Here is a 12,776-nt window from a genome sequence, read left to right as displayed (position 1 = left end):
CAACCTAACATGCATAAAATCATAAAGCAAAGAAAACCTAGGCTAAACAAACATGTTATAATATAAAGAAACAAAGGAAACAAGGAAAACAAAAGGATTAAAGCAAGAAAAGGTAAAGAAATGAAAAAGAAAAGCTTAGAACTCAATACCTCAACAAGAAGCTTTTCGAGCTTTATTTTGACCATTCCTCTCAGTTAATCTATTTATAATCAAATATAAAAGTGATTAGTAATTTTAAACTCAAAAGATCAAGACCAGAAAAGGTCTCAATCAAATAAAATTGACTTGAGGATATTTTGTGAAAAACTCCCTCTTTGATTCACTATTTCTAGTGAATCTTAGGTTTTTCCTTAGGATTTTCTGTGTGTTTCGAAAAGGTTCCATGTATGGCTTTATATAGTTAGAAAATAGGGGTTTAGAATGGCTCTCAGACGATGTGGGATTCGTTCCAAACCTCAACATTAATGAAGAAAACTTACCTTTCATAGGTTTCTGAAACTCTAGCTACGTGCGCAAGTTCGTGCCTGCGTAAACATTCATTAGACCTGCATACATAGACCGAGGGCTTCCTTAGCCTTTTATTTTCCAAAAATAGATTTATTTGCTCATAAAAATTTATATTTTCCATTTTAACATTTCATAAGTCAATTTGTAATCTAATTGGGCCCTAAATCAACCTTAGGCCTTAGAATTTCAACATCATTGGGGAATGGGGGTCTGAGTCATAAGGGGTACAAATTGCGGTGTCTATACCTTTCATAATTGTAATGTGAATTAAAATGATTTCTAAATAATACAAGTAGTTTAAGTGGTGAATTGTTACAAAAAATGATGTTTTCAAATCACAACTTCTCATCTAAGAAAATTATGAAAATAGTTATGTTTAGTAATCTGCGCAAACAGCCAATTTTGGTTTTTTGTCTACCTTATTTTTTGTGCATGGATGCATAGTGTAAGACCCAATTCAAGATGATTGGTTACTTGAATCCAATTTCCATACTAATAATTTCCCAATATAATCATAGTCCACATTGTTTATTCAATAAAGTCTAGGAACACAATTATCAACAAAAATAAATAAAAACTCTTGCAACACAATTTTTTTCCAAATTTTTTTGACAATTGTTGATATGATCTATTGTAATTAGTGTGTAATTAAATTGTTGTCAGTGGTGGATCCAGGTAAAAATGATGTTACTCCGATCACAACAGACCGTTTCAACAATCATAAAAAATATCATATCCCTAACAATTTGTTCTTATTCATATCTTGTAGATAAAGAGAGAGAAGATGACCCAATTAAAATGAAGCAATTTGTCTTAAGCAAGTTAGGAAATGAATATGTACCTGATGAAATAAAGGCCATTGTTGAAAATACTAAACTGGATTCCATTATATCATCCCCATTAAGGTACAGACATCCCTGGGAGCTTCTTTGGGGAAATATCAACAAAGACAATGTATGTGTAGCTGGTGATGCACTCCACCCCATGACCCCAGAAATTGCCCAAGGTGGTTGTGCTACCTTAGAAGATGGTGTTGTTTTGGCCAGGTGTCTTGCTGGGGCCTTACTAAAAGAACAAAGTGAGGAAACAAAAGGGAAAGGTGATAGAGAAAGAGAGGAATATAAGAGGATTGAGATGGGGTTGAAGAAGTATGCCAAAGAGAGGAGATGGAGAAGCATTGAGCTCATAAGTACAGCTTATTTTGTTGGTTTTGTGCAACAGGGAAATGGACAAGTGACATCCTTTTTAAGAGAAAATATATTGCCTGCATTCTTAGCTGGGTTACCATTGAAGAGAGCCGATTTTGATTGTGGGAAGCTCAGCATTTCTTGAATGCAATCATGCATATACATATGCTTTGCATTATTATTGCTATTCTGTTTTTCATTTTAACAATTGACATAAGTATAAAGTGAGAGGATGTGCTAATTGAGATATTTGACATCGACTCATCGTTGTTCAAAACATTTTTTTGTGGTTTTTCTTGTCCAATGGCATCGTCTACCATGAAATAAAACTTTAAATCTTAATTTAAATTGATTCATTTTATGATTCAAAATAAGTAGTACAAATATTTAGTGTCATGTCATTTAAATTATTAAATGACCTATAGCATTCTATACACAGTTAGATCCAAATCTAAAATATTAATCAAGATATGGAATTTCCCCATTTTAAGTAAAATAGGGAGAATATCTATTCCTTTCATAACTTTCAATATGAATTGAAATGATTTGTGCATAATACAAGCAGTTTAAGTGGTGAATCAATAAAAAAAAAAAAAAATGATGTTTACAAATCAGAACTTTTCATCTAAGAAAATTATTAAAATATTTATGTTTAGTAACATGTGCACACACGGCCAATTTTGGTTTTTGTCTACCTTATGTTTTTATGCATGGATGCAGTATACTCAATTTAATTCAATTTTGGCTATTATTCTTTTTTTTTTTTCTAAATAATAATAATTGTAATGCATAAGTTTGGTTAGTATATAGAATTGTAATGCATTTTGTTTACTAGAATAAATATGTGGCCATATCAAAATTGTTGTTCATTTTCTTTTCTTTGGGGAGAGAGAGAGAACATATTCCAGCTAAAATGAAGCATTTTTTGTTAAGCAATCTTGGAAAAGTGCCTGATCGAATAAGGGCTATCATAGAAAACACAAAACTGAATAGTTTTATACCATACCCAATAAGGTAAATATATGCTTGGGAACTTCTTTAGAGAAATGTAAGTAAAGGCAATATTTGTATATCTGGTGATGCACTCCACCCCATGACCCCAGACATTGACCAAGGTGGTTGTGCTGCTCTAGAAGATAGTGTTGCTTCAGCAAGGTGTCTTGCTAAGGCATTATTTGATGAAACAAGTAAGGAATCAAAATAAAAAGATGAAAGAGAATTGGATGAATATAAGAGGATTGAAATGGGGTTGAAGAAGTATGCCAAAGAGAGGAAGTGGAGAAGCATTGAACTCATTAGTATAGCTTACATTATTGGTTTTATCTAGCGAAGTAATGGCAAAATAATGAACTTCCTAAGGGATAAAATTTAGCTACATTCCTGGCTGGCTTACAGCTAAAGAAGGCTGATTTTGATTGTGGGAAGCTTAGGATTTCTTAAACTGAACCACAAATACAAATGCTTTGTAGTATTGTTGCTGTTAAGATACATATGTAGCCAGATGTTTCTTCTTTGGAGAAATTTATAAGTTATATTTTTTAAAATCAAAATGATAAACAACTCTTCTATTGTAGTAAAAGGTGTGATGGCTTGTTGCCAATATGTTATAAGGCTCTATAATGAAGGTTTTAAAAATGTGCATTTTAAAATGGATCCATTTCATGTTTCCAATTAAATATTATAAATTTAAACATGTATCTAATGAGTGGTGTCATGTCATTTAAATTTTAATATGAGGTGGCAATATGTATACTATTCAATGTAAAAAAAATAAAATCTAAATCATGAAAGAGACTCTCTATTTCAAGTGAACTAATCCTAGATTCTAGTCTATATTAAAGGTTTTAGTCAAAAGAATGAAATGACCATTTTTAAACACACAATAAGAACATATAGGACTTTATGGCATTTGTTTGTTGTGTAAAGTTGTCATTTATAACTATGTTTTATGTTGGCTTTATTCCATAACAAAAAGTGTTGTAATTGCAATAATTTATTTCCTTGTATTTTGTGGGATTTATTTGTAATGGGTTTAGTATTAAGTTGGTGAAGTTTACTTAAGAAGTTGATCTCACAACTCGGCTCGTGAGTGGTGCAACCTGCAAAAGTCCATTGAGAAGCACTTGCTAGAAGCTGAAAAGTCAAGTACTAGGCTGTATTTCGCGAGTCATTTCACGACTCAGGCCAAGTCACGAAGTGACCTGCGAAATTCTCTACCTGGAGGCTTTTGAGTGTGACTTTTATACCTTTCACCCCTATTATATATACCATCATTACCCACAAAATTGTAAGGAGGCTATTTAGTAAAAAACCCTAGAGAGGTTCCTATAACACACCTACCTTTTAGAGAGAGAGCTACTCATTCTTAAGTGAGAATTCATTTGTAGTCTCTTCTCATTTCCCTCTTCCATTATTATACCTTGAGAGGAGAGTTGTACCTAAACACAACCCACACCTATTTAGAGTGTAGAAAGTATTTTGGAGCTTGGGAAGCATTTGAGATTTGCAAAAAGAAGTTGGTGAGACTTGATAGATGCAATCAGGCGGTATTGCAGGATCTTGATAGCTAATGAAGACAAGACTCCGAGAAGTCCGTTGGTAGTTGGAGTTTGGAGAGCTCAAGTACATTGGATAGATTAGGCTTAGAGGGTCTTTTTGATATTCGTGTACTTCAACTTATTCACTAGTGGACCGATTTCGACTTGGAGAGTCGCGAAGAGGTTTTCGTCGAGTTCTTCGATTTCCTTTTTGATAAGATGTTTAGGTGTTATCTTGTATTTGCATCTCTCTTCCCTGACTCTTTAAATCTTATATTTATTGTTGCTTGCTTGTGGTTATGGCTTAGAGAGTAGTTCTGGTTATTGTGCTTCATATACTCTTTTTCCACAGTTAGATAAGTTAGAGTAAAAACAATTAAGCCGTTTTATTTATTTATTTATTTATTTGGGAGTCTAAACAAGTATTAGTGATTTCACACTAATTGAGCTTTCAATTGGTATCAGAGCGGATAAACTTGTTTTAGTTTAATTACCTAGGTGTGATCTTTGACCCTTTGTGTTTATTGTCATGGATAGTGCTTTGTGTTTTTCTTTGCATGTTTTGGATGTTGTTGATTGTAACATGCCATGTATTTGTGAAAATGCCTCTATGAGTGTTTATCCTCATGATTGTGATGACATATTACATGACTCTTTGGGTGTTGTCAAAATTCCAAATGTCAAACTCTTGAAGAAAAAGGCTAAGAAGTTTCATGAGAATTTGAGCAAGTTCATTTGTAAAAGGATGACTTGATTACTAAGCTCAATGAATCCAACAAATTGGTTGAAAAATATAAGAAACTTGCTGAACATTCTCTTAAAAAACTAAAGGAGTTTGAATGTTTGAATGTGGACTTGGATGCTAAACTTGTTTTGTCTAACAAACTTGTTGATGATTTTAAATGTGAAAATGAATCTCTTAAGCTACATGCCAAGTGTTTGATTGCTGAACTTATTGCTAAAAAGGAAGATGTAATTTGTTGCAATTGTGTTGTGAAGACCAATTTTGTATTTATTGTGAGTTATAACTCTAAAGACAAATCGGTGTATATTCCTTCACACAAAAGAAATAAAAAAGATGAGAGAAATGCTCTTAAGCCAAAGCCTTCGTTTAGGTCTCATCCTAGGAATTTAAGTGGATCTAAGTTTGTTCATACTTGCCACCATTGCGGTGTGATAGGTCACATAAGACCTCAATGTTCCATGTTGAAGAGAGAATAAAGTCATGTTGCTAGATCCCTTCCTAAAAAGCTTAGTGGACCTAAATACATTGTTTGTCACCATTATGGTGCTTTTGGTCATCTAAGACCTCATTGCTCTAAATTTCAAACTCTTAAAATAATCAAAAGAAAAGATAAACTTAAGCTTCTTGGAAGTTGTGCTAAGAAAGCAAAACTAGTTTTGAGTGAAAATAGTAAGTTGTTGAAGAAAGTTTTTAATGCTCTTACCTCCTTATTTATATGCATCTCCGCTACTCATCCTTAAGTGAGAATTCATTTGTAGTCTTTTCTCCTTTCCCTCTCCCATTATTATACCTTGAGAGGAGATTTGTACCCAAATACAACTCACATCTATTCAGAGTGTAGAGAGTATTTTGGAGCTTGGAAAGCATTTGAGATTTGCCAAAAGTATTCTATTGGTAGTTGGAGCTTGGAGGACTCAAGTACATTGGGTAGATTACTCTTGGAAGGTTTTTTTGATATTCGTGTACTCCAACTTATCCACTAGTGGATTGATTTTGACTTAGAGGGTCACAAAGAGGTTTTTTGCCAAGTTTTTCGGTTTCCTCTTCAATAACACGTCTCGGTGTTATCGTGTGTTCGGATCTCTTTTCCCATACTCTTTAGGCCTTATATTTATTGTTTCTTGCTTGTGGTTATGGCTTAAAGAGTAGTTTTGGTTATTACGCTTCATTTACTTTATTCCGTACTTAACTAAGTTAGAGTAAAAGCAATTAAGTCGTGTTTTTAAAATTAGGGGTCTAAACAAGTATTAGTGTTTTCACACTAATTGAGCTTTCATGTTGATTGCAATTTCTATAAGTATGAATTGAGCAACAAAGTAGTCAACCCTGGTTTTGAAATCCAGACCGAATTGTACGATCCGACCCGGTTAACCATGAACCGTTCATTAGAACGGTTCTTTTAACTTCAAAAACCGTTCTTTGTAAAAAAAACAATAAACTGTATGAACCGCAGTTGAACCAATCGGGTTTGAAAACTGTAGACAGTTCTTGCAGTTCACTTTAGGACAGATTAAAAAGAAAAAAATTGAAGAAGAAGGAGGTATTTACAGCACCTTATCACCATTGTTAAGAAAACCTCCAAGAAAAATCAATCAATATAAAGAACTGAAATGAAAATAACAGTATAAAATCTAACTAAATCTCCAATAATTTGCCTCCACAAGTCGCCAATTTCCAGTTAGCTTCTGGCCTTGTCGTCCGCTACAACCTCCAATCGACGACCGGCGATTGGATCTCTCCAAAGTCCAAACCAGTGGTAGTAACGGCTATGGCTCTTTCTCTCTTTCTCCCTGCCTCTCACTGTTTTGTTTTCATTTAGCTGAAACTTTTTTTTTTTTTTTTTTGGTAAAGTTGTAATACATAGCCTAGTAAAAAACGCCATGACAGTCTCGCCCATCTTGTACGCCAGACGTCAGATCACATAACTATTTATTTATTCATTTTTCTGATGAGATTAATATATTTATTACATAATTAGTTTTTATCTTTGTTAATATTCATTCTATTCATGCATTACAGTACTAATGTCCCACTGTCCCACAGTATATTGCACTACTACCACAGCAACTTTAAGCTTCATCAACTATCCTCCTTAATATTTTAATAATATTTTATATTAGATTACAAATTGATAACAATGATTTACTATTTGGTATGGTTAGTGATTTAAGAAAAAATCAATATATAACCAATAAATCAACTTTGAAATTGTGATGTACTTATATACTTGCTTATTTATTATGTTTGCTTTTGATTTAATTTTTTTTAATTTATCATATGAAAAATACATTTGAAATATAGATCTTCATATTTATTTAAAACTATTTTAGTCAAATTTTGTATTTATATTAATTTATATTTAAATAATTATTAAATTAATTATGACATCATCACGTTTCGACCTCAGTTTGACCTCGGTCCGACCTTAAAAATCTTGAATCTCTCCCTTTTACGTTTCATTAAATGGTCCGAGTTTGAAAAGCATGTAGGCAACTTTGGGTATCAATTGTTCATTTCCAACATATTTCTAGTGGTTTTTTTAAGGGGACATAAAGGAACTAATTTATACACCACTTGTTACATGATTTGCCGCTACATTAAAAGGTATAAAGATTTATTAACATGATAATCATTGTTAGTTTGTGGGGTCGAGACAAATTAACACTTGAAGAAATCAATATACATCACTAAATAACTACATGATTTACATCCGAGGTAGATTAATAATAATACGTACGTACTTAGTTCATTATTAGTTAGTGGGGACAAGACCAATGGATCCTCAAAGGAATCAATCTTATTATACCAAAGACTCAAAAGACTTCTCTTTGTGTTACCCTACATGTCGGTAGTTAGGGTTGAAAGTATGGTGATAGTTTTGAATTTTGAGCAAGTCTAATATGTGGGCTAAGTCGAGATAATATAGATTATTAAATAAACAAAAAGATTTGTCTATTTCTATTATTTTATCAATAATATCATGAACACAACAAATTTCAAAATATCTAAAATAGCCGATTGTGATTGATGTGATATTATTTTTATATGTACACTTTAATTATGTAATGCATGATTCATGCATGAAGCTTACATATTTCCTGTCATCATTGTTAAGTTCTAAGACTTTAGGATCTAAATGTATTAGAACTTCAACTTGTAATGCGTTGGCAAATCATGATCAAAACATTAAGTCTAGTTTTAGGCTTGCTCAAAGTGTGATTATTTGTAAAGTTGGAATCGAGTGATTGCAGAATTTATTGGCTAAATCTGCAAGGCTTGATTGATCGAAAATTAGACTCGATCGATCGAAGCTCGTACAGATTGTTTTTTTTTTTGCAGAATTTCTAACTCAGCCCAAGCCCATATGACGTGTAGGGTTTTAGGTCTTGTTTCAAGTATAAAAGGAAAAACCCTAGGCACGTTTTAGATGTCGATATGCTGTGTGTGTGAATCTCTTGTGAGATCTAGAGGTGTTTACCTTCATTCATACTCAGGGTTATCAAGATCAAGATTGATGTCAAGAACTTGGTGATCTCTTCGGTTGTTGTTTCAAGAGTTTATAGAAAAACATAAGTAGGAGAACTTGTGGTTGTTGTGGATCAAAGAAAAAAGTAGTCTGTGGACTTTGAGCTGTCACGTGATCGTGGTAGTAAGTTTTCTACTTGAGGTAGCAATAGGATGTTAGTGGTCTAAGTCTTATTGTTAAAACTTCAATTATTTCATAGTGGATCTGTTTTACCTTGAGGATGACTAGATTAAATCCTCCGCAGGTTTTTTACCGGTTTGGTTTTCCTGGGTTATCATATCGTTGTGTTCTTTATATTTTCACATTATTTACATGATATAATTTACTTGTGTTAACCTAGATTTGGATAATTTATCTAAGTAATCACTTGACTAAATAACTAGGTTAAACAACTTGTATTTTAAGGGGTCTAAAAACGTACAATCATCAACTTGTCCTTGTTGTTAGCATCACTGTCATAGAATAATAACTTGATGTTGCTCCCATTATTTATAGGTCCACTACTAGTATCTTTAGATCCATCCTACCTCTTTGTATTCTTGTACTATTTTTTCTCATCTAAAAAAAAACTTTATGAGTAGGGTTTCAAAAAAACAAAAAAAAAAAACATTATGAGTAGGAGCTCTCATGATATAACGTGGCCTCTTGTACTTGATTATAAGTATAGATCGAAATAAAAGTTCCTACATTTTATCCAAAATAAGACTAAAAAAATCTTTTCCCTTTCTCTCCAATTATAATTTGTTTTCTTTTCTTATTTTTAGGTGAATTTCTTTAATATATATATATATATATATATTATTTTTTTTTTTGATATATTAATTTTTCTATGATGATGAAGATAAGGTTAAAACAAAATGGGAAAAAAGAAAATTGTTATTACTATTATCTTTCAAAACTAATATAAAAAAAACTAATAGAACCTTAAAATTTTTTTAATTCATAAAATTTGTGCAATAATCAATAAAATTAACATATGTAAGCTTGGTGTCTATCTAACTATAAAGATCTTCTTGTTCACTAGTGAAATTTTGACTTAAAAAAAAAAAAAAAAATCAAATTACAACTTATTCCTACAAAAAATCCTTTATAAGTAAACAAAATATAATGAATCTAATATTATATTGTTGGTTTTCTTACATTCAAATATCACTTAATATACACTTGGATTGCCTTCATGTGTATATATGTTTATAAAAAAACTTCCCCATTTAGAGTCATATTCTGGCTCCACCACTAGTTAGTTCTACCCAAAATCTATATATATTATAATAATAAATGAAGTTGAGAAAAACTCAAATTAGAATTCCAAATTAGAGTTTTCAATTTTGTGCCATGTGTCTAGATTTATGTGGGGACCACACTATAATTAATTTTCCACTATGTCCACTTAAGCTTTTTAATCTTTGTGCCAAGTGAGTTAATAAATGCAAAATATTAAGAATCTAATATTAATGAACTACAAAATTTAAAAAAAAAAAAACTAATCACATATATATACTCAATAAAAATCATTACACATTTTATCTTATTAAGAATTAGAAAAAAAAAATTATCATAAGTAGTATTAAATTTGGGTAAGAATTATAATATGTGACTAATTATGTTTACTTTTTTAAAAATATATACATATAATTTGACTAATTATTTATATTTTTTATGATAAAAAATGTGTTTAATTTAAATGTATCCATACATATGCATGTTACATGCTATTTTTAAAAAATAATTTGACTAACTATTTATATTTTTATAATAGAAATTGTGTATAAATTTATGTGAGGATCACCCTATAATTATCCACTTAAGTTTGTGTCATTTGTCCACCTAAGTTTTTTGATCTTTATGCCAAGTGAGTTAATGAGTGCAAAATATTAAGAATCTAATATTAATAAGCTATGAAAAAAAAAAAAAATCACATATACTCAATAAAAATCACTATGCAACAAAAATTACCATATGTTCTATCTTATTAAAAACTAGAAAAAAAAATGATCATAAGTATTATTAAATTTAGGTAAGAATTTTAATATGTGACTAACTACGTTTACTTTAAAAAAAAATTTTTTTGGACTAATTATCTATATTTTTATGATAAAAATTATGTTTAATTTTAAATTTAACTATATATATATATATATATATGTATTAATGCATGTGTTACATGCTATTTTTTTTAAATAATAATTTGACTAATTATTTATATTTTTATAATAAAAATTGTGTTTAATTTTGAAAGCATTCATGCGTTTGCATGGTGATAGTTTTTAGACCTCTTAAAACAATTTATTTAACCTAGGTAATTAGCCAAGTTGTTACTTAGTCCAATTTAACAAGTCTAGGTTATCACAATAACAAAGATCAAATCATGCAAAGCAGCGGAAAATAAATAACACAAAATATGATCACCTAGGAAACCAAATTGGTAAAAACCTGAGGAGGATTTGACCTAGCTATCCTCAAGGTAAATTTGAATCCACTATCTTGAAAGAATCAAAGTTCATACAATAAGACTTACAAGCTCCCACACTCGACTTCTTATTGCTACCAACTAATAGAACTTATTGACACGACCACGTGCAAACTCCGAATCCACGAACTCCTTCTTTCTTGGATTCACCACTAGATATAAGCACACCCGCTTGTGTTTTTTTTAAGCTTCAATGGCAGCAACTGAGTTGATCATCAAGGTGTAGATAAATCTTCTCCTTGAAAACACTAAGTTTGTGTAAAGAAAAGCTCATCTAGATCTCACAAGAGATTTACACAAACCGCAATATGAGCAACTCTAAAACATGGTTAGGGTTTGCCTTTTATACTTAGGACAAATTTGAAACCCTAAAAACATTTTAAAACAACTAGGGCTGAGTTGGAAAATTCTGCAGAAAAACATTCTGCCCGAGCTTCGAACAATCAAGCCTAAGCTTCGATCGATCAAGCTAGGCCGAAATGCATTAATCTTTTCTGTATTAAGCTCGATTCCAACTTTACATAAACGCACAACTTTGAGCAAGACTAAAACACTTCTAAACACATTGTTTTGATCATGGTTTGCCAACAATACAAATTAGAGTTCTAAATACATAAAATCCTAAGTCTTTAGAACCTAACAAACTCCCCCTTTGGCAACCCGTGACAAAACACAACTAGAAGCTCAAAGTTTACAAAATAAAAGCCATTTACAAAAATAATGCTCATAAAACAAATTCAATCCTAACTACTATCCATCAGTTGCAAGTGTAAACAGCAGCTCAATTGAATTAACCTGTATATTTCCTGAAACACTAAACAAAATGCATAACCGCATGTGTGGAAACAATACAAGTAAACAAATTAAATTCTTGATTTCAAACAACACACAATAAAGACATATATCAATGAATAACTCATAAATATAAATCAATAAACAATTTGAAACAAGAAACATATAAAGTACCAACAAAAAAAGTACTCCCCCTAACATGAATATCCCATCAAAAACATGGCAAGAGCTAAAAAAGTAAAATACAATGTGAAGAACCTAGATACAATCTAAACTCCACAAGCTCCAACCAAAGAAAAACTCTCCCCCTGAAAACAAAAACTCTACAAAGTACACCCCCTTTTTGTGACGGAATGCCAAAGGAAAAACAAAATCTATCATCAAAAGGGAGGTGGTCTAAACTGCGCTAACTCCGTATGCAAGGCACGGATCTCATCGAGCACGTCCATCAAAATCTGTCCATGAGCTGCTTGAACGGTCAAGACATGATCCAACGTACATCGAATGTTTGAGTCATCCGAAGCACTCGGTGAAGGAACATCAGCATCAGCAACAGCACTCGATGTCTCAGCAGCATCAGCACCTGTAGAAGAGGGAGAAAGGGGAACAGCACTAGATGACGCACCCCTAGGACGCGAAGGAGCAACTCTCAAGTGAGTAGCGCTTTGTCTAAGAAAGGTGGCACCTATGGGAGTAACAACATGCACAGGCTCACTAGACGGGAAACCATCTAGACCTAAAAAGAGCAAAATCCTATGAATGAAAATAGGATGAATAAGCGCATGCCCTACGACACAACTCCTATGAACCTCGTTCAAAGAACAAAGGAACAAATGAGGAAAACTGATAGACGCTCCAGAAACGAACGCATACAAAAACACACATCGCTCTAGAGGGGTGATATGGAAATAAGAAATAAGCCACAACGAATGACATGCTATCCTAAAGAAAAGATAGGCAGTCTCAGTAAGCTCAGCGGATGTGATCCGAGGATTAGAACCCCACTGGATAG

General features: G+C 32.0%; 1 protein-coding gene across 9 annotated transcripts in view; it reads left to right on the top strand.

Moving 5' to 3' along the window:
* LOC126707647 (monooxygenase 2-like) overlaps nt 1-12,776 on the top strand; it is a 121,913-nt gene that overhangs the window by 31,634 nt on the left and 77,503 nt on the right. For 2 of the 9 annotated variants that reach the window (XM_050407409.1, XM_050407408.1), the window contains exon 6: nt 1,277-2,050. The exons of 3 other annotated variants lie outside the window; for them this stretch is intronic. In XM_050407409.1, coding sequence (XP_050263366.1) covers nt 1,277-1,839 — 563 coding nt within the window. In that variant the 3' untranslated portion in view covers nt 1,840-2,050. Of the gene's footprint in view, nt 1-1,276; nt 2,051-12,776 lie in introns of those variants that run through there. 4 more of the 9 variants (XM_050407410.1, XM_050407405.1, XM_050407407.1 and 1 more) reach the window with 4 other exon arrangements.

Source organism: Quercus robur, chromosome 11 (assembly GCF_932294415.1).
Source record: "Quercus robur chromosome 11, dhQueRobu3.1, whole genome shotgun sequence".
Taxonomy (NCBI): Eukaryota; Viridiplantae; Streptophyta; class Magnoliopsida; order Fagales; family Fagaceae; genus Quercus; species Quercus robur.
This window is presented reverse-complemented; position numbering and strand designations above follow the sequence as displayed.